Genomic DNA, 24453 nt, shown 5'->3' with positions numbered 1-24453 from the left:
ATGTGTGTGTGTGTATATGTATGTATGTATGTATGTATGTATGTTGCAGTCCGCTTCACAATGCTGGTAGAATTCACCCAACCAAGAGCAGCTTCTGGGAAAAAGAGATTTATTTTGGCTTACAGGCTCAAGGGGAAGCTCCACAATGGCAGGGGAAAATGATGGCATGAGCAGAGGGTGGACATCACCCCCTGGCCAACATAAGGTGGAACAAAGCAACAGGAGGGTGTGCCAAACACTGGCATGGGGAAACTGGCTATAAAGCCCTTAAGCCCGCCCCCGATAATACACTCCCTCCAGGAGGCATTAACTCCCAAATCTCCATCAGCTGGGGAGCTAGCATTCACAACACCTAAGTTTTATGGGGGACACCTGAATCAAACCACCACAGTGTGTGTATATGTGTGTGTGTGTACACACACACACACACACACACACACACACACACACACACACATATATATGGCTGGGAAAATGGCTCAGTGGCTAAAATCCCCCCACATGTGCAAATAAATAAAAATTGCATTGAAAAAATGAAAAGAAGGAGCTCATGCATTTGGGAAGGTGAAGACATTTTTCGCCTCTAATCTCAACATCCTAACATAACAGTGGTCCTGCATCTTGATGTATTTTCTTTCTGTCTTTTTCCTCCTAGCCATTCTTTCCTTGCAAGACTTTAGGCATTGCACACACTTGTTATTTGAACTCAGCTCCAAAGCCCATGAGCTTCTCCTCTGTCCTGTGTCCTGCGGGGGGCCTGGAGCCCATCCCAGTCTCTCATTCTCTAGATGTAAATAGCAATCCCAGGAATCCAGCCTCCAGGCCCTCCCGCTGCGCAAGGCCTGCGGAGAATCACTTATGAGGAATACGAGAAACAAGCGTGTGTGACACAATATATACAATAATAACAAGATAGAACCCATGTAACCTTGCCACAGATACGGGCTTCCTTCCCTTGTATTGCTTTGTTGGACTTCAGATGGCTGTGGTCCCAGAGGGCTCCTTCATCTTCTGGCCAGCAGGCTTTACCCCAGGGTACCTTCTCCCAGTCTCTACCAAGGGACCAGAGCTGCCAACATCCTCATCTTCAAGTTTTCTTTTTCAGGAGAGACTCTGTGGATTCCAAGTCTCCCACCACCTCTTCTCCAAAAAGGCCTTCGGTGGAAAGGTAAAGGCGCTCACTGGATTCTCCATCACAAAGGTCCTATTTAGCAGAGGACCCTCTCTCAGCTTCCTGGAGCACGCACAGGTGTGACGGCTGAGTGGTTGCTTGTCCCTCCATCACTGAGTGCCATTCTTGAGGTCATGCTGAGCCCACTGAGGACAGAGGCCTTGGAAGCTTGTACCTGGAACGGCACTTCTGGTTTGGGCAGTACTGGTTGGAATGTGTGGCCAAAGGTAGCATAATTAATCCACTTGTTACTCATTCCCACGTGTGTATAGGAGGCCAGAGTATAGGCGTGGAGAAGAGAAATGGGGTTCCTGTAGCTTCTATTCTAGTGAGGTGCAACAGGTGCCCTTTTATTCTGGAGGCAATCTTTTTTTTAGCATTTTATTTTTATTTATTTGTTTGTCAGAGAAAAGGGGAGGAGAGAGAGAGAGAGAATGGGTGCGCCAGGGCCTCCAGCCACTGCAAAGGAACTCCAGATGCATGCACCTCATTATGCATCTGGCTAACGTGGATCCTGGAGGATCGGACCTGGGTCCTTTGGCTTTGTAGGCAAATGCCTTAACCGTTAAATCTCTGATCAGAGCAGGTGAGCAACTCAAGCACTTGGGATGCAGAGGCAGGAGGATCACTGCAAGCTTCAGGCCAGCCTGGACCGCTTGGGAGGAAGAAGAGTGAGCGAAGTGGTTATGCAGTGATTGGGTCATAGCCAGCAAAGGGCCCTCTCTACTTTATTTTTCTTTCTCTTTTGATCCCTCCCTCCCAGCTGCCTGGTTGGTTGTAACCTGTAAGACCTGCAAAGAATGACAGTCACGACCCCTGATTTGTGGATGTAACCGTAGTGCAGAAGCCATGCACCAACATGCCTGTTTTTAGGAGAGAGAGGCTGACTATACCACGCAGTGGGAACAAAGAACTGCTGTCTTAGTGTAGACTGAGTAGTGAATAGATGCTTCTGGAGAGGGAGAATTGAGCTGGAAGACATACAGGAGTGTGCCTGGTAATAGGAATGGGGCAAAGGTGTGGCCTCGGGAGTGAGCATAGTCCTCTGGGAACGATAGCTGGGGACCAAGAAACCGAAGGGCACCATGGTATCTGAATGAACTGCACTTGTATCAGTCCCCTTAACCTGGGCTGCCTGCCCCGCTGCTCCTGCGTGCCTGGCGATGCAGTCACCAAAATGCCCTGGAGGTGGCGCGCAGGGGCAGCGAACAGAGCCTCCTGGTGCCTCCGCCCAGACCTGGGGCGGGATGCTCTGGAGCTGGGGCTGGGCTTGTAGATCCCCGAGCAGAAGGAAGGTGTGGGTACAGACAGCCCCGCTCCCTGCAGCTGAGGCCATGTGCAGTTTCCCAACCCAAGCATTGAAAGCCAATGGGCAGGGCTGCCTGAAATGCAGCCCACCCCTCCCCCCCAAACCGAGCCAGCTTGTCAGCTCCTGGGCAAGCTGGAGGCCTGGAGGCTGGCATCCAGCAGGAAGGTGGGATGGGACATGGAGGATGGGGAATGCTCCAAGCAGCCACTCCTTGCTTGGATCAGAGGACTATGGAAAGCTCTTTAAAAAAAAAAAATAATAATGTTTTATTCATTTGAGAGGCAGAGAGAGTGGGAGGAGGGGAGAATGGACACGCCAGGGCCTCTAGCTACTGCAAAGGAACTCCAGGTGCATGCGCCCCCTTGTGCAGCTGGCATACATGGGTCCTGGAGAATCAGACCAGGATCCTTTGGCTTTGCAGGCTAACGCTAAGCCATCTCTCCAGCCCTGGAAAACACTTTTTAAGCGACAGGGAGATGTGTTAGACAGAACAGGGAAGTCAGACACTTTCCTGGTCTGACTTGACTTCTTGGAAGTTGGATGGATGCCCTTGGACAAGTCAGTTCTACTGAATGAGACTTAATCTACTGACCTATGGAATGGGAATAATTCTGGCTATTCAAGGTCATTGTGAGGATCAAATGGTGAGATTGAATGTCTGTTGTCCTCAACATACATAAATTCTCTATAAATGTGTAATGTGTGGTAATAATACTCATAAAATGTGTTTATCTCTGTTGGTTACCCTCTAGAATTCTCTCAATCATTTGTACAACCCCATAAGATGGATTGCCATCTTCTTTTTTTTTTTTTTGGTTTTACAAGGTAGGGTCTCACTCTGGTCCTGGCTGACCTGAAATTAACTATGTAGGCTCAGGGTAGCCTCGAACTCACGGAAGTCCTCCTACCTCTGCTTCCCGAGTGCTGGGATTAAAGTCGTGCGCCACCACACCCGGCGATTGTCATCTTCTTATTACCATTTTGTATGTGAGAAAACTGAGACACCTGAATGTTAAGGAAGTCACCCAAAGTTATATAGCTACAGTGTGCCAGGCTTTGAACCTAATTTCTGGGCTCTAGAACCCAGAATCTTTTTGGGGTGATGGTGTGAGACAGGGACTCACTTTGTATCCAAGGCTGAGCCTAGAACTCACGACTCTCCGGCCTCTGCTTCTGGAGTGCTGGACTTCAGGTGTATGCCACCACATCCAGCCGAGGAACTTAGATTTTTAAAGAACATCCCACCTCAGTGGAGGCCTTCCAGCAGCTGCTTGCTGTGCCCTTGTTTGTCATCCTGCCTCCTACAAAGCACCAGCCCGTGGGCTCCCTCTAGGTGTTCCTTGGTGAGTGAACCCTGGACTTTCAGATGCACGCTGGGCCTCAGGTCAGCAAGGCCTCCTTCCTGGCAGGAGAGGAGAGAACAAATGAGCCTTCTCATAAGCCAGGCAACGGGGCCACTAACTTCCAAAGAGGGCCTGCCCCTCCAGTGATGCTCCATCTGGGGCCCTGGATGTGCCTTTCTCTTTATGATCAACTCCCTCCATCCATCATGCTCACGTTCATTTGTACAACAGAGATTTAGCACACGCCCACCTAAAGCTCTGTCACAGGAAGGCAGCAGTCAGAGCTGGAAGAGCCTTCCCTGGAGGAGGGTGGGACCTTCCAGACGTTAAAAAAAAACATTGGTAGTGATATTTTATTATACTTTTTCTATATCTCTAGGCATTTTGGTGGTGGTTTTAAAAATTTTAATATAGATTCCTCACATTCCACTGACTACTTTATACTCCTTCAGACAATGCAGTAGTCTTAGCACCATGTAACCCCAATTGCACTTCAGTCTTCATATTATAGCTATCATATTAGGTTTACCTTGGAAACCTTATTGAACAGTGCTATAGTAATTTATGTTTCCAAGTATCAGTCTTGCTTTGGACAGCTGAAGAGAAGCAGAAGTGGCCAGGTGTGGTGGTGCATGCCTTTAATCCCAGCACTGGGAAGGCAGAGGTAGGAGGTTCACTGTGAGTTCAAGACCAGCCTGAGACTACATAGTGAATGCCAGCTCAGCCTGGGCTAGAGTGAGACCCTACCTGGAAAAATCAGAGAGAGAGAGAGAGAAGCAGAAGTGTATTGTTTCTGTGATCCATCCTTCATTCTTGCTGGTTCAAGTTTCCCTGTGATGCTGGGTGTGGTGGTGAACACTTGTAATCCAGGCTCTTAGGAGGTAGAGGCGAAAAGACCAGGAGTTCAAGGTCAGCCCTGATTACATAGCAAGTGTAAGGCCAGCTACATAAAGCACGGACACAAAACAAAATCCTGTGAGGCCCCTGAAGCTTCCAGAATAACACAGAGCATTTTGCCAATGCTCTTGGTTGTCCACCAGAAGGCGATGGAAAGACCCTGTTGTGGAAAACTCATGCTTCAGTGTCAGGACACTGAGAAACGAAGCTGGAGCTGAGCCGGAGGCCTCTTCTCGGCTGACTCGCTTGTCATAGTGCTGGAAAGAGTTATGCAGGCTGCTTTGGTCAGAGAAGATTCTTTTTCACTTGGCAGTGACTATTGGAGAAAACTCATCAAAGTGCTGTGAAAAACCCGGGCCTGGTGGTGCACGCCTTTAATCCCAGCACTCGAGAGGCAGAGGTAGGAGGATCAACATGAGTTCGAGGCCACCCTGAGACTACGTAGTGAATTCCAGGACAGCCTGAGCTAGAGTGAGACCCTACCTCAAAAGAACAACAAAAAAAAGTGATCGTTACGTGCTCAGTGATAAATGAGACATTGTTACCACACCCTGAAAGACTCCAGGCCACTGCAGAGGAGGGATGGAAAGAATGTCAGAGCCAGAGGATGGGGACGGGGCTGTGAAATGCTGTCTTCTGAAGCAGGCATTCATGACCTCACTGCAGCTATTGTTAGCAGCACAAGACTTTAGAACATGTGTGCTGGCAATGGTCTTCACTTTGCCCATGGGAAGATACCATTTTTTTTATTTTTAGTTTTATTTATTTATTTGAGAACGAAAGACAGAGAAAGAGGCAGATAGAGAGAGAATGGGTGCACCAGGGCCTCCAGCCACTGCAAACGAACTCCAGATGCTTGCGCCCCCCCCCCCCTTGTGCATCTGGCTTACCTAGGTCCTGGGGAATTGAGATTTGAACCAGGGTCCTTAGGCTTCACAGCAAGCACTTAACCACTAAGCCATCTCTCCAGCCCAGCCCTCCCCCCCTTTTTTTTTTAAATTTTTTTGTTCATTTTTATTTATTTGAGAGTGACAGAGAGAGAAAGAGGCAGAGAGAGAGAGAGAGAAAGAATGGGCACGCCATGGCTTCCAGCCACTGCAAACGAACTCCAGACGCATGCGCCCCCTTGTGCATCTGGCTAACATGGGTCCTGGAAAATCGAGCCTCGAACCGGGGTCCTTATGCTTCACAGGCAAGCGCTTAACCGCTAAGCCATCTCTCCAGCCCTCCCCCCCTTTTTTTTTTTTAATTTTATTATTTTTTTTTTAATTTTTTTTTTTTTATTTGAGAGCGACAGACACACAGAGAAAGACAGATAGAGGGAGAGAGAGAATGGGCGCGCCAGGGCTTCCAGCCTCTGCAAACGAACTCCAGATGCGTGCACCCCCTTGTGCATCTGGCTAACGTGGGACCTGGGGAACTGAGCCTCGAACCGGGGTCCTTAGGCTTCACAGGCAAGCGCTTAACTGCTAAGCCATCTCTCCAGCCCCCCCCCCTTTTTTTTTTGAGGTAGAGTTTCACTCTAGTACAGGTTGACCTGGAATTCACTAGGTAGTCTCAGGGTGGCCTTTAACTCATGGCGATCCTCCTACCTTTGCCTCCCAGGTGCTGGGATTAAAGCACTCGGGGATTAACCATCCAGCTTTCCAGCTAGATATCTTTATTTCAGCATCATTTCTAAAAGATATGAAAGGGAACATTTATGAGCCAGAAGGTGAGGTCTCCAAAAACCAAATTGTCCATGGGCTTCAGTTGAGCTTCTAGTTTGTAGAACTTCAGAGAAATAAATTTCTGTTATTGAAGCCACTCAGTTTTTCATATTTTTAAAATTATTATTATTATTATTTAGAGAGAACAAGAGAGAGAGAATTGATGTGCCAGGGCCTCAGCCACTGCAGTCTAACACCAGAAACTTAACGCCACCTAGTGGGCATATATGACCTTGTGCTTGACTCACCTTTTTGTGTCTGGTTTACGTGGGATCTGGAGAGTACAACATGGATCCTTAGGCTTTGCAGGCAAACGCCTTAACTGCTAAGCCCTCTCCAGCCCAGTCTTTCATATTTTATGGTTGCAAGTTGAGCTGACTAGTTAGCCTGCCAGTTATTTGAGCACACATGCATATATTATTTGTGTCTTTTTGTGCATCTGGCTTTATGTGGGTACTGGGGAATCAAACCTGGGCCAGCAGGCTGTGAAAGTAAGTGTCCTTAACTGCTAAGCCATCTCTCCAGCCTATTATTTGTGTCTTTTTAAAGCCAAAATAACCCAGTTATGGTGGTGCATGCCTTTAATCCCAGCATTTGGGAGGTAGGATTGCCATGAGTTAGAGTCCACTCTGAGACTACATAGTAAATTCCAGAGTGAGGACCCTACCTTGAAAAAAAAAAAAAAAGTGCTGGGGAGATGGCTCAGTGGTTAAAGGTCCTTGCTTTCAAAGTCTGCTAGCCCACTTACTTAAAGCCAGACACAAAAATGGCAATATGCATTTGGAGATCATTTGCAATGGTAAGAGGTCCTGGTGTGAATATACATACATGCAAATAAATAATAAAAATATTTTAAAAAGCAAAACTTGCAAGGTATGGAGGCTCACGCCTTTAATCCCAGCACTAGGGAGGCAGAGGTAGGAGGATTACCCTGAGTTCAAGGCCACCTTGAGACTATATAGTGAATTCCAGGTCAGCCTGAGTTAAGAGTAAGACCCTACCTCAACACCCCCAAAAATAATAATAATTAAAAATAAAAAGCAAAAAAGAAATTTAAGTCTGAGGATGTAGCTCAGTTGGTAGAGTGCTTACATGAGCCTCTTAATTCTACAAACCAGGTATTTTGGCACATACCTGTAATTCCAATACTCAGGAGGTAGAGTCAAGAGGATCAGAGTTATTGGTCATCCTCAGCTACATAAAAGTTGAAGGTCAGCCTGGGCTATATGAGACCCTTTCTCCAGAAAAGCAAGGCAGGATCATTTGTAGGCAGTGTGTCTGGGCACGAAGGGGTTAGAATCACATGGCCCTGGGCTCTAGTCCCTGTGGTGCATCATTCTGGGCACATCTCCATGGCCAGACTCTCTAAATCTGTTTTGATAGATGGATGGATGTTTTAATTGTAGATGGATAATGCATGTATTTATAAGAACATAATATAGAAGGACTGGGGAGATTGCTCAGTGGTTAAAGGTGCTTGCTTTCAAAGCTTGCCAGCCCAAGTTCAATTCCCCAGTTCCCACTTAAAATCAAATGTAAGGCCAGGCGTGGTGACATACGCCTTTAATCCCAGCACTTGGGAGGCAGAGTTAGGATGATTGCTGTGAGTTCGAGGCTACCCTGACACTACATAGTGAATTCCAGGTCAGCCTGAGCTAAAGCAAGACCCTATCTCAGAAAACCAAATAAATGAATAAAACCAAATACACAAAAGTGGTGCATGTGTCTGGAGTTCATTTTCAGTGGCAAGAGGCCCTGGCATGCCCATATTCATTCTCTGTCTCTCAAGTAGATAGATAAAATATTTTTTTTAATTTTTTTTGTTCATTTTTTATTTATTTATTTGAGAGCGACAGATATAGAGAGAAAGACAGATGGAGGGGGAGAGAGAGAGAATGGGTGCACCAGGGCTTCCAGCCACTGCAAATGAACTCCAGACGCGTGCGCCCCCTTGTGCATCTGGCTAACGTGGGACCTGGGGAACCGAGCCTCGAACCGGGGTCCTTAGGCTTCACAGGCAAGCGCTTAACCGCTAAGCCATCTCTCCAGCCCAGATAAAATATTTTAAAAATATTTTTATGGACTTGTTTGCAAGGAGGGGGTTTGCCAAGGCCTCTAGCCGCTGCAAATGAACTCCATATGAGTGTGCCACTTTGTGCATCTGGCTTTACATGGGTACTTTACATGGGGGAATCAAACAGTTGTTAGACTTTGCATGCTAGTGCCCTAACCATCTCTCCAGCCCACAGATAAAATATTTTTAAAAGACCATATTATATATATGAGAGAAACCAGCCTAGTACATAGCAGATGGGAGCATGGCCATTTGTGTAACAAGTAGAGCACAATACTTAGAAAAGAGTAGAGGTGCCAAGGAGTTCAAATGCCTTAATTAAAGTTTTGTTCTGTTTGTCTGAGCACCCACATACGTGACTGACATCAAGCTCATTTGTTTTTGCTAATGTGTGTGTGAGAGTGTGTGTGTGTGTGTGTGTACGTGCTACAGTGTATGCACATATATGTGCCCTTGTCTGGGGTGAGGTGCACTCACCTGCAGTGGCTGGAACAGAAAGTCAGGACTTCTACTCCATCCTTGTTCCTCTGCTCAATCTTTTCTTTTTTTCTCTTTTTCTTTTTCTTTTTTTTTTTAAGTTCTGGCAATTCCTTGGTCCCTGCTCTACTACAGGATGAGGGTTGCAGGCATGTATGGCCATGCCCAGCTGTTTGTGTGGGTTCTGGAGTTTCAAACTCAGGCAGTCTAAAGCCCTCTTGCTTGCTCCGGAAGATCACTTAACCGCTGAGCCACCTTTCCAGCTCATCAAGCCCATTTCTAAATGCATCTCTTTCTAAGATGCACCTCTGCTGTGGGATAATAACATGGACCTCATAGGATTGTTATGAACACTGGATGAGACGATCTATGTCAAGTATCTAAAATGGTCCCTTAGACTGGGAGATGGCCCAGTGGGTAAGTGCTGGTCATGCGAGCGTCCAGACCTGAGCAAGTACAAGGACACACAAAAGCTGGGTGTGATACCACGTGTGCCTGTCGTTCTAGGCCTAAGGAGGAATGAAGAGGCTTGGTGGTTAGCTAGTCCAACTGAACCCGTGAGCTCTTGGTTCAGTGAGAGAGCCTGTCTCAAAAAATAAGGTAGGCCAGGTGTGGTGGTACACACCTTTAATCCCAGCACCAGGGAAGCAGAAGTAAGAGGATGCCATGAATTCGAGGCCAGCCTGGGACTACAGAGTGAGTTCCAGGCCAGCCTGGGCTACAATGAGACTCTGCTTCAAAAAAGAACAACTGAGTTGGAGAGATGGCTTAGTGGTTAAGGCACTTGCCTGCAAAGCCTAAGGACCCAGGAACAGTTCCTCAGTACCCATGTAAGCCAGATGTATAAGGTGGTGCAAACATCTGGAGTTCATTTGCAGTGGCTGGAGGCCCTGGTACACCCATTTTATCTCTCTCAAATAAGTAAATAAATGTTAAATTTTTTTTTTTTAAAGTGGCTTCCCTGAAGGCAAGGTAGCTCCAGGTGTCTTTTTTTTTAAGATTTTTTTTGTTCATTTTTTATTTATTTATTTGAGAGCAACAGACACAGAGAGAAAGACAGATAGAGGGAGAGAGAGAGAATGGGCGCGCCATGGCTTCCAGCCACTGCAAACGAACTCCAGACGCGTGCGCCCCCTTGTGCATCTGGCTAACGTGGGACCTGGGAAACCGAGCCTCGAACTGGGGTCCCATAGGCTTCATAGGCGAGCGCTTAACCGCTAAGCCATCTCTCCAACCCAAATGTTAAATTTTTTAAAGTAATTATAATGTAGGAGAGCAACTGAGGAAGGCACTTGAAATTGACCTCTTCTCCATGTACACGCCCACACCCATACACACATACACACACGCACACACAATTACAGAGCCCTTGCCTCACAGGGTTGTTATAGGGATGAAAGGAACACAAGCATGTGACCGTGCAGAACGCTACCCCATAATTGGGTTGTTTGTTTCATGTTGACCTGCCATTACTGATTGTCACCCACAGATCAAACAGCTGCAAATCGAAAGCAGAGACCCCCAAGACCCCCAGCAGCCCTTTGACTCCCACGTTCGCTCCGTCCGTCTGCCTCCTGGCCCCTTGCTATCTCACTGGGGACTCGGTGAGGGACAAGTGCGTGGAGATGCTGTCTGCCGCTCTAAGGGCAGAAGGTGAGAGGACTTGGGCCTAGGATGGGGGGCGGGGAAGCAACAGATGGGATACCCTCAGTCTCCTGTGCTATCAGTGGTACAGGAGTGTCCCTGTCCCCAGGACTGGGGAGGTCATGTGTGGCTGATGGGTGTGTTTATGGATCTTTTAGAAGATTTCAAGGACTATGGAGTCAACTGTGACAAGCTGGCATCAGAAATTGAAGATCATATCCTTGAGCCCTGTGGGACTGTGGGTGCCTGGACCGTGTGGTAATGGGGTGTCTGGGGACAGCCCCCTGCTCTGCCCCTGAGTGCAGCTGACATTGTCACATTACATGCTGCCCCTTCAAATCAGTAGGTTCTGAGAGCAACCCCACAAGATGGTTTCCTGGGATCCATGTGATACTGGGTGAGGTCACAGCAGCCCAGGGAGGGTTCATCCCCTGACAAAACTATGCTGAGCTACAGACTTCAGAACCTAAGGGCTCAGCTGCACTGTCCGAAAGGCCCTGTGGTACATTTCTAGCCCTAGTGGAAGAAGGACAGCTCACCTCACGGTCAGGCATCTCTCATTCTCTCCTTGGATGGTCACGGCTTCTATGCTTCACGGCCTGAAGTCACCGGGCCGGCACTGTGCATGGCAACTAGCACTTCCTGCCTCCGCTAATGCTGCCAGTGATTTCTGATGAGGCAGGGGCTGTTGTTTCCATTGTCCAGATGAGAAAACTGAGGCTCAGGAGCTCTGGCTGCTGAACTGGAAGCTTTAGTCGTGGGTTGCAGGTTCTGAACTCTGCATGCACCCCACCTCCCACTGCTTATCTGAGACTGGCCTTGCAGAGATAGCAGAGGTGAGTGCAATGTCCTGAAGTCACAAGAGAGGCTCTGACATGGAATTTACCATAATAATGTCACCTTCAAGGCTGTTTCATATGTGAGTGACCCCAATGCCAAGTGAGATCCCCACTGGGCAGAGACCACAGTAATACACATGACACCTGGTGGCTCACACCTTTCATCCCAACACGTGGGAGGCAGAGGTAGGAGGATCCCTGTGAGTTCAAGGCTACCCTGAGACTACGTAGTCTCATACTGCATACTGCATACTCACTCTGGGTCAGCCTGGGCTAGAGTGAAACCCTACCTGGAAAAGAAAAAAACAAAACAAAACCCTATGATGCCTGCTGCAGTCCAAGGAGAGGAAGGGATGGCCCAGGGCTCTCGTCCTCAATGTCCCTCCATGAGTGGCTGGCTGGCCCTTGACCCTGTCACATATCTACCAAGAGCTCAGGAGCACGGACATGAAGTACCGGAACCGCGTGCGCAGCCGCATCAGCAACCTCAAGGACCCCAGGAACCCGGGCCTGAGGCGGAACGTGCTCAGTGGGGCTATTTCCACAGGACTCATTGCCAAGATGACGGCAGAGGTGAGGGTCGTGGGGATGGGGCAGGGCCTTTTCCAACAGACCCACCTCAGCCTCCCACTGGCTGGGTAGCCAACACAGCTAATATATACATATATATTAAGGAGGGAACTGGGTTGTTTTTTTTTATTTCGAAGTAGGGTCTTGCTCTGGCTCAGGCTGACCAGGAATTCACTATGTAGTCTCAGGGTGGCCTTGAACTTGTGGCAATCCTCCTACCTGTGCCTCCCAAGTGCTGGGATTAAAGGTGAGTGCCACCATGCCTGGCACAGTGGTAACTGGGTTTGTTTGTTTTTTTAAAGCATGCTGTCTGTCCAGTTTTCTCTTTTGCCCAGATAGAAATGTCTGTCATCCCATGTTGTAGCGGAGGACACGGAGGCCCAGGGCAGGAAACAGTTACCCATATGCAGGGCCGGAGAACAGTGAAGCCAAGGAGGCAGCTGGGCGGCTGCAGACCTGCTCCTCAGTGCTTTGTTTTCGTCCCCTCTTCTCTTGTTCATCCCAGACCCAGCGCAGCCCAGCCAGGGTAGGAGACCTGGGTAAGGAGTCAGACAGATTTACAAACATGGACACCACAGAGAGGCAAATGGGGTATTTGTCCACATAGGAACTGCCAGAAAGAAGGGGTCTATCAGGCTTGGAGGGGTCAGTAGTGAAGGAAAGGGGAATGGTCCTATCATGCCGTCATGGGGAGCTGGTCAGCTGCCTGAGTTTGAACTCATCTCCTGCCACATGGCGCTGTGGTCTTCTCACACAGGCTGCTCAACCTCCGTGTCTCTGGTTTTCCCCCTGTATAAAACGAGCATGTGAGGCTGGGTATGGTGGTACATGCCTTTAATCCCAGCACTAGGGAGGCAGAGGTAGGAGGATTGCCACGAGTTCAAGGCCACCCTGAGACTACATAGTGAATTCCAGGTCAGCCTGGGCTAGAGTGAAACCCTATCTTGAAAAAGAAAACAAACAAACAAACAAACAAAAACTGAGGATATAAATCATAGCTGCTTAGTAAAGGATTAAATTGTGTGTGGTGTTAAAGGTTAATACATGTAAAACTGTCTGCCCTCAAAATTAATACATGACCTGCTCCTTCATGAAACATGTCATGCATCCCTTGTCATGATGTTAAGAAAGAGGAACTACTGTGCTGGAGGGATGGCTTAGCGATTAAGACATTTGCCTGCAAAGACAAAGGACCCAGGTTCCATTCCCCAGGACCCACATTAGCCAGATGCACAAGGGGGTGCATGTGTTTGGAGTTTGTTTGCAGTGGCTGGAGGCCGGCCCTGGCACGCCCATTCTCTCTTTCTCTCTCCCTCTTTCTCTGTCAAATAAATAAATAAAAATATTAAAAAGAAAGAAAGAGTAACTCTCACAGAGGTGTGCTCATCCCCATGTGGCCAGGTAACCCTGGCCCAACCACAGCCCTCAGGTTCGACTTTCTGGCCGGAGGACTCGCTTTTTCCCAGCAGGTGCAAAGCCAGGGGGTCCTGCCTCCTCTTTCTCGACCCAGCCTTGGCCTTCCTGCTCAGTTAGGCTGTAGAAATTGGGAGTGATGTAGAGCCCCAGGACACCCCACCTCTGAGAGACAGACTGTTTTCTCACCAGGAAATGGCCAGTGATGAGCTCAGGGAGCTGAGGAACGCCATGACCCAGGAGGCCATCCGGGAGCACCAGATGGCCAAGACTGGCGGCACCACCACCGACCTCTTCCAGTGCAGCAAGTGCAAGAAGAAGAACTGCACCTACAACCAGGTGGGCAGCACAGGGGGCCTGGGTGGGCAGGGCCCAGAACCAGGTGGGTGGAATGTGGGGCATGGGTGGGCAATGCATAGGGCCCGGTGGGCAAGGCTCAGAGCCAGGTGGGTAATGCACAGGGCCTGGGTGGGCTAAGCCCAGGATTAGGTGGGCAGTGGATGGGGCCAGAGTGGGCAATCTGCAGAACCAGGTGGGCAGCACACGGGGTCTGGGTCGACAAGGCTCAGAGCCAGGCGGACAAGGCCGAATGGGCAATGTGCAGAGGGCCTGGGTGGGCAAGGCCCGGAACCTGGCAGCTTGAGAGTGGAGGAGCCCTGGAGGCGCTGCAGGGAGCAGCAGCTAGAACTCTCTGGATTGCAGAGGGAAGTGCAAGCCTGGGACGCCGCTATGGTGCTTGTGGCCTCTGGAAAGTGTTCCAAGGGTGGAACTGCTGGGTGTCCATGAGGCTGGGCTCACGTGTCCCCCTGTACTGTGAGAGCATGGGAAATGTGAAACCCAGCTCTCATCATACAGACAGGGAAACTGAGGCCCAGATGGACTGATGGGCTCTCCAGCTTTGCTCAGGGTCTAGCAAGGGCAATGCCAAGGAGACTAACAGAACAATGTTCAAATTCTTTTCCTTTTGTTGTTTTTGAGTGTTTTGTTTGTTTGTTGGTATTTTGGTTTTTTGAGATAGGGTCTCACCCTAGCCCAGGTTGACCCGAAATTCAGTCTGTAGTCTGAAAGTGGCCTCAAACTCACAGCTGTCTTCCTACCTCTGGCTCCCAAGTTCTGGGATGAAAGGTGTGTGCCACCACACCTGGCTTTTGAGAGAAGAGAGACAGAGAGAATGGGTGTACAGGGCCTCCAGACGCTGCAAACAAGCTCCAGATGCATGCGCCACTTTGTGAATCTGACTTTACATGCATACTAGGGAATCGAACTCAAGTCAGTAGGCTTCGTAGGCAAGCGCCTTAACCGCTAAGCCCATTGTTTTTGATTTTTTAAGGCAGGGCCTCATGTAACCTAGGCTGGCCTTGAATTCAATATGTAGCTGAAACTGACCTTGAACTCCTAATCCTCTTGCCTCCACCTCCCAAGGGTTGGAATTTCAGGTGTGCACTGTTATGTCCAGCTAGTAGATCAACCATTTCTGCTGTAGTCCATCCAACTTGGTCAGTGATAGGTCCCTGAGGGGAAGATGAAGATACAAGGGAGCCATGGCGGGCTGTGGAAGGCCCTTCCTGGAAGATCTGGGAACGGCCTGTTGCAGAGTTACACATGTTCTAGTCTTTCTAGATCACTCTTCCTTCCTCTATCACCTCAGCAAGCAAGATTTATAAAAGTTTCCAGATGTGGTGGCACATGCCTGTAATTCCAGCATTGGGGAAGCTGAGGCAGGAGGACAAGAGGATTGGAATATGAGTTAAGGCCAGCTTGTTCTATGTAATGAAACCCTGTATCAAAAAACCCAAAATGGAGCCGGGTGTGGTTGTACACACCTTTAATCCCAGCACTCAGGCGGCAGAGGTAGGTGGATCATTGAGAGTTCGAGGCTACCCTGAGACTACATAGTGAATTCTGTGACAGCCTGGACTAGAGAAGAAGACCCTACCCCCCCAAAAAAAATGGGCTGGAGAGATGGCTTATCAGTTAAGGCACTTGCCTGCAAAGCCTAAGGACCCAGGTTTGACTCCACAGAACCCATGTAAGCCAGATGCACATGGTGGCGCATGCACCGGAGTTTGTTTGCTGTGGCAAACGCCCTGGTGTGCCCATCCTTACTGACTCATTCTCTCTGTCTCTCATAAATAAAAAAAAATATTTTTTTTTAAAATGGGGGCTGGGCTGGGTGCACGCCTTTAATCCCAGCGCTCAGGAGGATCGCCATGAGTTTGAGGCCACCCTCAGACTACATAGTGAATTCCAGGTCAGCCTGAGTTAGCGTGAGACCTTACTTTGAAAAATAAAACAAAAAGAAATAAAAGAAAACATGGGGGCTGGGGAGATAGATGGTTCAGTGAGTAAAAGTAATTGCTGTGCAAACATGAGCACCCGAGTTTTGATCCCAGCACCCACTTAAAAGCATTTGGTAAGAGAATTGCCAAAGTCGGGCAAATACCAGTGCCCATCTGTAGGATGTGGACGTGCCCCTAAAGACAGTAGGAGCCATGGAAGGCCCTAGAGCAGGGGAGTGACGTCACAGTGTCTCTTCTCTCTCTTAGGTGCAGACACGCAGCGCCGATGAGCCCATGACCACCTTTGTCTTGTGCAACGAGTGCGGGAATCGGTGGAAGGTCTGTAACTCCATCTTTCTCCCTCCCCTGCCGTCCCCAGACCCCGTCCCACATAAGAAGTGTGACGCCCACAGGCAGGGAGGGGCAGGGCAGTGCCAGCCTGCGCAGAGTCAGCTTACAGCACCAGACGGTGCCAGGCTGGGACCAGCGGGCAGTGTTGGTTTTGGAAGGGGCTCAGCTTCCTTGGGTCCACAGAGCGGGGGAAAGGCCCCAGCACCGCTCATTTGGACCAGCTTCCAGTAAGTGTCTGCGCAGAGGACCCTGCCCTCGAGGCTGCTCACAGGAGGCTGAGAGGTGGGGATGCTAGGCCCTGTCATGGTAAAAGTGGTTCACAAATGGCCCTGGTGCCCTTTCCTTCTCAGGCTGTGGCCCGGCTCTGCAAGGGCAGAGATTTTTGTTTTCAGCCATGGAAACTAGACTACTCTGAGTGCTGCTTGCTGCGGTGTGGCTCAGTGGTAGAGCACTTCCTTGTATCCATGGAGCCCTGAGTTCACACACACACACACACACACACACACACACACACACACACACACACACGGGAGGGAGGAGGGAGGATGGAGGGGAGAAGAGAGAGACGGAGGGAAGAAAGGAAGGAAAGGAAAGGTACCTCAACTGTGGCAGGTCCTGAGAGTGGCGGAGCGATTCTCAGCTCTGCGGGAATTTAGCTTGGGTGTTGAGCAATGGACACTCAACAGTCACTAAAATTCCCCAAATCCACTAGTGGCTGTTGAGTTCACTGTCCTGTGATCCACAAAGAATGATGGAAGAAGAGAAAGATAAGCAAGACTTTATTTTCTTGGTTTCTTTTCTTTGTTTGAGGTAGGGTCTCACTCTAGCTCAGGCTGACCTGGAAATTCACTACGTAGTCTCAGGGTGTCCTTGAACTCATGACGACCCTCCTACCTCTGCCTCCTAAGTGCTGGGATTAAAGGTGTGTGCCACCATGCCCACGCCCGGCTAAGATTTTTTTTTTCTTTTTCCGGCTAAGATTTTATTTTAGAAAAGAAAGAAAAGCAGAAAATTCCACAAAGTGGCCTTAACTTGCTTGGTGACTTGAACTGGGGGACCCTACTCTTAGGGATACAAATTAGGCATCAAGTCAAGGTATATTATATTGGTTACTTTTTTTGTTTTGTTTTGTTTTGTTTTGGGGTAGGGTCTCTTGCTGTAGCCAAGGCTGACCAAGAATTCACTATGTAATTTCAGGCTGGCCTTGAACTCACTCACAGCAATCCTCCTACCTTTGCCTCCTAACTGCTGGGATTAAAGGTGTGTGCCACCACCCACGTCTGTCTGCCTACATTGTTTTTTTTGTTTTTTTTTTAAATGGATTATGGGATGTAAATTAGGAATCAAGTTGGGGTAGATTTGAATGTGTCTGGGGCTTTGGTAAAAAAGAAAAGAATAAAAGGTCTAGGAAGATGGCTCAGTAGTTAAACGTGCTTGCTTATAAACCCTACTGGCCTGGGTTTGATTCTCCAGTACCCAGGTAAAGCCAGATGAGCACAAAGTGGAGTATACATCTGGAGTTTGTTTACAGTGGCAAGAAGTCCTAGTGTGTCAATTCTCTCTCTGCTTTCTCCTCATAAATAAATAAATAAATAAATATATATATATATATTTTAAAATAATGGCCTGGATATCCATAACCTCGAGTGCCTGGCACTACCTACACAAGACCAGTATAATAGGAGGAAAAGATGATGGCATCAAAATAAAAGAGAAGCCAGGCGTGGTGGCACACGCCTTTAATCCCAGCACGCAGGAGGCAGAGGTAGGAGGGTTGCCGTGAGTTCGAGGCCACCCTGAGACTCCTTGGTAAATTCCAGGTCAGCCTGGGCTAGAGTGAGACCCTACCTCAAAAAACCAATAAATCAATAAATAAAAGAGAGAGTGATTGAGAGGGGGAGGGGTAAGATGGAGAGTGGAGTTGTGAAGGGGGGATAATTATCATGGTTTATTTTCTATAATTATGGAAGTTGTCAATAATAAAAAATTAATTTTAAGCCAGGCATGGTGGCACATGCCTTTAATCCCAGCACTCAGGAGGCAGAAGTAGGAGGATCGCCATGAGTTCAAGGCCACCCTGAGACTACATAGTGAATTCCTGGTCAACATGAGCTAGAACGTGACCCTACCTCGAAAAACAACAACAAAAAATTAATTTTAAAAATGGAATAAGGGTACAGGGTTGGTGTTCACCCAACATCTTGGTGAGTCAAGGCTTTTTGAAATTCAGTCTGGGACTCTGTTCTGTGGAGTTGTCATTAATGATTTTCCTTTGGGGCCATTACTAAACACCTACCCAATGGCGGCTGCCTTACTCCTGTTCCTGTGACTACCCAATAGAGGAACCTGAGGGTAAAGTGAGTTTAAATACTGTGCCTGGCACTAAGGGCAAGAGCGTGCTGTGTGCTCCCAACCAGTTCTTCCTGCCTGTTGCCGCTGTGTCTACTGACAGTATTTTTTTAAAACTTTTATTTATTTATGAGAGAGAGAGTGAATATAGGCATGTCAGGGTCTCTTGCTGCTGCAAATGAACTCCAGATGCATGTGCCACTTTCTGCAACTGGCTTTATGTGGGCACTAGGGGAACTGAACCCAGGCCAGCAGTTTTTGCAAGCATGCACCTTCAACCACTGAGCAATCTTTCCAGCCCTGACAATAAAGCTTCCATTGCTGTGGCGGAGGCCTGCAGGCCAACAGTAGTGATGTGCTCCCTCATCTGGGAGCCCGCCACGTGCCTGGCATTGGATTAAGTTCATTATTTGACATTATTCTCACAGTGGCCAAAGTTATGACCCCATCTTATGGACGAGCGATAGGCTCAAGGTCATTTGGCCAATAACAGACAGCTGGGATTTTGAACCCTGGCCTGTGTGACTCTGGCCCCATGCGACCTCCTCATGTGACTCAGGGAGACTTCTCATGGCTGCCTTTTGGTTTTGCAGTTCTGCTGACAGACCCTGTCTCCAGGATGGCCCTGAACCCCTGAACGAGGTGAGGAAGAACAAAGAGGAAGCATAACCCATCTGACCTGGAGCAAAAATAAAAGTTTAAATGAAGTTAAATCCTGAGCTGTGGAGGAGGCACAGGGATCAGGGGAGCATTCCTTCACAAATTACTTATCAGCCACGAATGAGTGCTGGGACTAAAGGTGTGCACCACCACACCAAGCATTGGGAATTTCTTTTTTTGTCTTTTCTTTTTCAAGGTAGGGTCTCACTGTAGCCCAGGCTGACCAGGAACTCACCCTATGAGGCTGATTAAAGTATGGTGGATGGCATGCGTCAGTGTTGACAAACCTCTTATAGGAAGCCTCACAGCACAGGTTCACGACATCTGCTAACCTTTGCTTAGAGTCCTCTCCCTCTGTTGAAAATTCCAGATCTGGGGCTGGGGAGATGGCCCAGCAGTGAAAGGCACTTTCTTGCAAAGCCTGCCAGACCCGGTTCAATTCCCCTGTGGCCCATTAAAGCCTGATAGGCGTTGCAGTGAAAGAAAATCCCAGATCAAGCCTGGGAACATAGCTCAGTAACAGAGCTTGTGATTGGCCTGCACCAGGCCCTGGGCTCCATGTCAAACGAGGGAAGGAGGGAGGAAGGAAGGGAGTGATAAACCAAGCAGACTGGTGGGTGGCGTATACCTGTACTTCCAACTGCTTGGGAGGATGAAACAGGAGGATTGTCTGAGCCCAGGAGTTCAAAGCCAGCCTTAGCAACATAGCAAAATCCTTGTGTGGTTTTCTATTTTTTATTTTTTCATCTTTCAAGGTAGGATCTCACTCTATCCCAGGCTGACCTGGAATTCACTATGTAGTTTCAGGGTGGCCTCAAACTCAGCAATACTCTTAGCTCTGCCTCCTGAGTGCTTCGATTGTTTTTTTTTGTTTGTTTGTTTTGTTTTGTTTTGTTAATCTAATTTTTGTTTGTTAGTGTGTTTGGAGACAGGGTCTCAAGTAGCCAAGACTACCTCAAACTCAGTATGTAGCCGAGGATGACCTTGAACAACTCCGAGCCTCCTAAGCGCAAGGATTAAAGGTGTAGGCCAATGTCTCCAGCTTTTTGCAGTGCTGGGGATCCAATCCTGGCTTTGTGCATGCAAGGCAAGAACTCTACCAACTGAGCCATACTCCCATCCTAACACCCTGTTTTATTTTAAATAAAAACAACCTGAAAGCTGGGCATGGTGGCTCATGCCTTTAATCCCAGCACTTGGGAGGCAGAGGTAGGAGGATCACCATGAGTTTGAGGCCACCCTGAGACTACATAGTGAATTCCAGGTCAGCCTGAGCTGGAATGAGACCCTTCCTCAAAAAAACAAACAACAACAAAAAAAAAACCCTGAATATAGTGGTGCATAACAATCATCTTGGCACTGGGGAAGAGGCAAGAGGACTACTGAAGTGTGAGGCCGACCCGTCAACTGAGTAAGACCTTGTCTCAAAAAGAAACGCACTTTCTCTCTCTCTCTAGTAAGTAAAAAAAAATTTTTTTAAAAAGGGCTGGAGAGATGGCTTAGCAGATGAGGTGCTTGCCTGTGATGACTAGGACCCAGGTTTGATTCCCCAGGACCCACATTAGCCAGCTGCACACGGTGGCGCATGCGTCTGGAGTTTGTTTGCAGTGGCTGGAGACCCTGTGCTCCCATTCTCTCTATATATGTATATCTGCTTTCTCTCCCTCTCTCTCTCTCTAATAAATAAAATATTTAAAAAAGAAAAATAAACTCACCCTGGAGAGTGGGAAAACAGTATGGCAGTTCCTCAAAAAGTTAAACTTAGAATTTACTATTTAACCCAGCAAGTTGATCCCTAGTATATCCTGAAGAGTGAAAACAGGTGCTCTAAAAACATATATACATAAACAGCTGGGCATGATGGTATACCTTTTTTTGTTTGTTTATTTGTTTGTTTGTTTGTTTGTTTTCAGGGTAGGGGTTTGCTTTAGCCAGGCTGACCTGGAATTCACTCACTATATAGTCTCAGGATGGCCTCAAACTCATGACAATCCTCCTACCTCTGCCTGACAAGTGCTGGGGGGAAAAAAAGCCATTTTCCCAGCCTGGTTTTTCTTTTCTTTTCTTTTTAATATCTTATTTTTTGTTTATTTGAGAAAGAGAAAGAAAGAGGCAGATAGAATGGACACACCAAGGTTTCTAGCCACTGCAAATAAACTCCAGATGCATGTGCCACCTTGTGTATCTGGCTTTTGTGGGTACTGGGGAATCAAACCTGGGACCTTAGGTTTTACAGGCAAGTGCCTTAACCACTAAGCCTTCTTTCCAGCCCAATTTTTTGGTTTGTCAAGGTAGGGTTTCACTCTAGTCCAGGTTGACCTGGAATTCACTACGTAGTCTCAGGATGGCCTGGAACTCAGGGTGATCCTCCTACCTTTGCCTCCCAAGTACTGGTATTAAAAGGCATGAATCTGTGCCCAGCTTGCACTTTTTTTTTTTAAGACAGTGTCTCATTAAATTGTCCAGGCTGACCTTGAACTGATCATTCTGCCTCAGTCTCCCAAGTACTCCTTTGGTTTTGTAGCAAACACCTAAACTGCTAAGCTGTCCCTCCAACCCCCTCCAGTGCTTAAGGCTCTTACTTGAAAAGCCTAAAGGCCTGGATTTGATTCCCCAGTACCCACATAAATCCAGGTGCACAAAGTGGCATGGATGGGTCTGGAGATCATTTGCAGCCTCAAGAGGCCCTGATGTGCCCATTTCTCTCTCCTTCCAAATAAATAAATAAGACCCTTAAAGCAATGCTTGGATACAAAATTCCATTATAATTGGGCTGCTCACAGGATAAGATTTATTAAAATACAATTATTTAGAGGCTAGAGAGATGGTATAGTGGTTAAGGTAGTTGCCTACAAAGCCCAAGGAGCCAGGTTTGATTCCCCAGTAACCACATAAGCCAGATGCACAAGGTGGTGCATGCGTCTGGAGTTTGTTTGCAGTGGCTGAAGGACTTGATGTGCCCATTTTTCTCTATCTGCATCTCTCTCAAATAAATAAAATATTTAAGAAGGTTTTTTTTTTTTTTAATCATTTACATTGCTTCCCTCCCCACCAGGCATACTAGTCTGGTAGCAGAACACACGTTAAGGACATACAAGGAGGCTCTTTCATCAAATCACATGGTGGTAGAACCTGATCTGGAGGCGATACCAAAAGGCTGAATTTAAGCTGGGCGTGGTGGCACACGCCTTTAATCCCAGCACTCGGGAAGCAGAGGTAGGAGGATCACTGTGAGTTCAAGGCCACCCTGAGACTACATAGTGAATTCCAGGCCAGCCTGGGCTAGAGTGAGACTCTACCTTGAGAAAATGAAAAAAAAAAAAAAAGGCTGAATTTGGGGTTGGAGAGATGGCTCAGTGGTTAAAAGCTCTTCCTAGCAAAGTCTGATGGCCCTTGTTCAATTCCCTAGTACCTGCATAAAGTCAGATGCACAAAATGGTGCATGCATGCCTATTGCCTCTAACTCTATTTTTCTCCCTGCAAATAAGGCTGAATTTGAAACCCTGCACAATCATCTCTCCTGGTCCTTTTCCCAGTGGACAGCCTATACTGCTGGGTCTGCACACAGTAGGTACTCTATTTACCTAATGATGAGCACAGAGAAGGCTTTCCAAGTTGTCCTAGAAAACTCACCTGGAAAGAGCTGACAACAGACTCTCCTGCAGATGGGTTTACAGACACTTTCTATAGACTCTGGCTTTAGCCAGGGTTGATGGTGCAAGTCTTTAATCACAGTACCCAGGAGACAGAGGCAGGAGGATTTCCATGAGTTCAAATCTAGCCTGGGACTACATAGTGAATTCCAGGTCAGCTAGTGCTAGAATTAGACCCTACCTTAAAAAGCCCCTCCACCCCAAAAAACCTGGCCTTTTCTGGTTCAAACCCCAGTTCTCATACTTATCACCAGCTGACCCTGGCTTCCTTCATTCTGGTACTGAAGAAGAGTTGGTTATTAGGTGCAGGGCAGGGCATGGGTGGTTTTGTACTCTGATTGACAGATGGGCTGTTATGCAGCCTTGGGCAAATTGCACTAGTGTGGCCAGTAGCCCATAGTGTCCATCATATGTACACCCAAGAATGTGTAACATGAGGTGATACATAGGAGCTTTACCTAAATCTTCACTCTGAGGACACAGTCTGCGGTAACTGTGTGTGGACATAACACAGGTTCAGGCTTGAAGGGCCTCCGGCTTCACAGTGTGTTCTAGGATGTGTTTGAACACAAACCAGGATGTGTCTGACCACAAGCTAGCCACAAATGGAGAGCTGCTAGGGAGGAGTGGGAGATGGCTTTGTTGGGAAGCACGTGTGTGTGGCTCCCTGTAGATGGGGAAGGTGTTTGCTAAGCTATTCCTGAAATGACCTGCCTCAGCAGGACTCTAACTTATGGGGTGCCAAGATCAATGTTTAAACTTTTAGTTATTTACGTATGTGTACGTAGGCACACCAGGGTCTCCTGCCACTGGAAACAATGCCAGATGCTTATCCACTTTTTGCATCAGGCTTTATGTTGGTGGCTGGGGAGTTAAACCCCAGGCAGGCAATCAGGCTTTGCAAGCAAGTGCCTCTAACTACTGAACCATCTCCCAGCTTCCCAGATGAACTTTATTTTGTTTTTGTTTATTTATTTTTTTTTGGTTTTTCGAGGTAGGGTCTCACTCTGGCTCAGGCTGACCTGGAATTCACTATGTAGTCTCAGGGTGGCCTCGAACTCACGGTGATCCTCCTACCTCTGCCTCCCGAGTGCTGGGATTAAAGGCGTGCGCCACCACGCCCAGCTCCAGATGAACTTTAGACGAGGTAAGATGATATGATTTTGTGGCATCTAAAGTCTTCCTAGCTCCATCTTTGTGAGAAGACAAGCCGAGGTGAAGATAGTGCATAATGTTTAGTTGGGATCACTTTGGACACGAGTAATTGAGACATAAATAACTGGACAGTGATAGTCTAATGAAAGCATGTACAAGAGTCATATTTGAAAAACAATTCAAGTCCTTCAGTAGATGGATGTGTCTACAAAAAGAAGTCTGTGCCATTAGAAACTACAAGCTTCTGGGCTCATAGCCAAAAATTCCAGGGATATTTGTAACCTGGAGAGGGTGGGAGTCCCTAATAAGCTGTTATATTCTTTTTCAGTAACTTCCTTTTCCAAGGCTACATACAGTAGGCTCTTCCCCATGCAGAATGCCTGCTTTGCCTAGCACTCGCCTTCCATTGTCTTAATTCCCTCATCCTGGCTGGGGAAAGGGCAGGCTGCAGGTCCTTTCGTTCTGAGGAACTCCTGCCTGAAGGAACTCCTGACTGAACGCAGCTTAGCTGCTGCTAGCGGTTCTTGGCCAGCTGCTGAGGCTTCAGGGATCTGTTGGTG

General features: G+C 47.9%; 1 protein-coding gene across 2 annotated transcripts in view; it reads left to right on the top strand.

The window, feature by feature from the left end:
* Positions 1 to 19138, top strand: part of Tcea3 (transcription elongation factor A3) — a 34954-nt gene extending 15816 nt beyond the window's left edge. Inside the window, exons 5-11 of one of the 2 annotated variants that reach the window (XM_004657528.3) lie at positions 1106 to 1168; positions 10470 to 10633; positions 10783 to 10839; positions 11882 to 12036; positions 13639 to 13785; positions 15993 to 16064; positions 19019 to 19138. In XM_004657528.3, coding sequence (XP_004657585.1) covers positions 1106 to 1168; positions 10470 to 10633; positions 10783 to 10839; positions 11882 to 12036; positions 13639 to 13785; positions 15993 to 16064; positions 19019 to 19027 — 667 coding nt within the window. In that variant the 3' untranslated portion in view covers positions 19028 to 19138. The remainder of the gene's footprint in view (positions 1 to 1105; positions 1169 to 10469; positions 10634 to 10782; positions 10840 to 11881; positions 12037 to 13638; positions 13786 to 15992; positions 16065 to 19018) is intronic. The other variant, XM_045149745.1, reaches the window with a different exon arrangement.
* Positions 19139 to 24453: the final 5315 nt, after the last annotated feature.

Source organism: Jaculus jaculus, chromosome 5, assembly GCF_020740685.1.
Source record: "Jaculus jaculus isolate mJacJac1 chromosome 5, mJacJac1.mat.Y.cur, whole genome shotgun sequence".
NCBI lineage: Eukaryota > Metazoa > Chordata > Mammalia > Rodentia > Dipodidae > Jaculus > Jaculus jaculus.
Note: the sequence above shows the minus strand (reverse complement) of the source record. Positions and strands in the feature narration are given on the sequence as shown.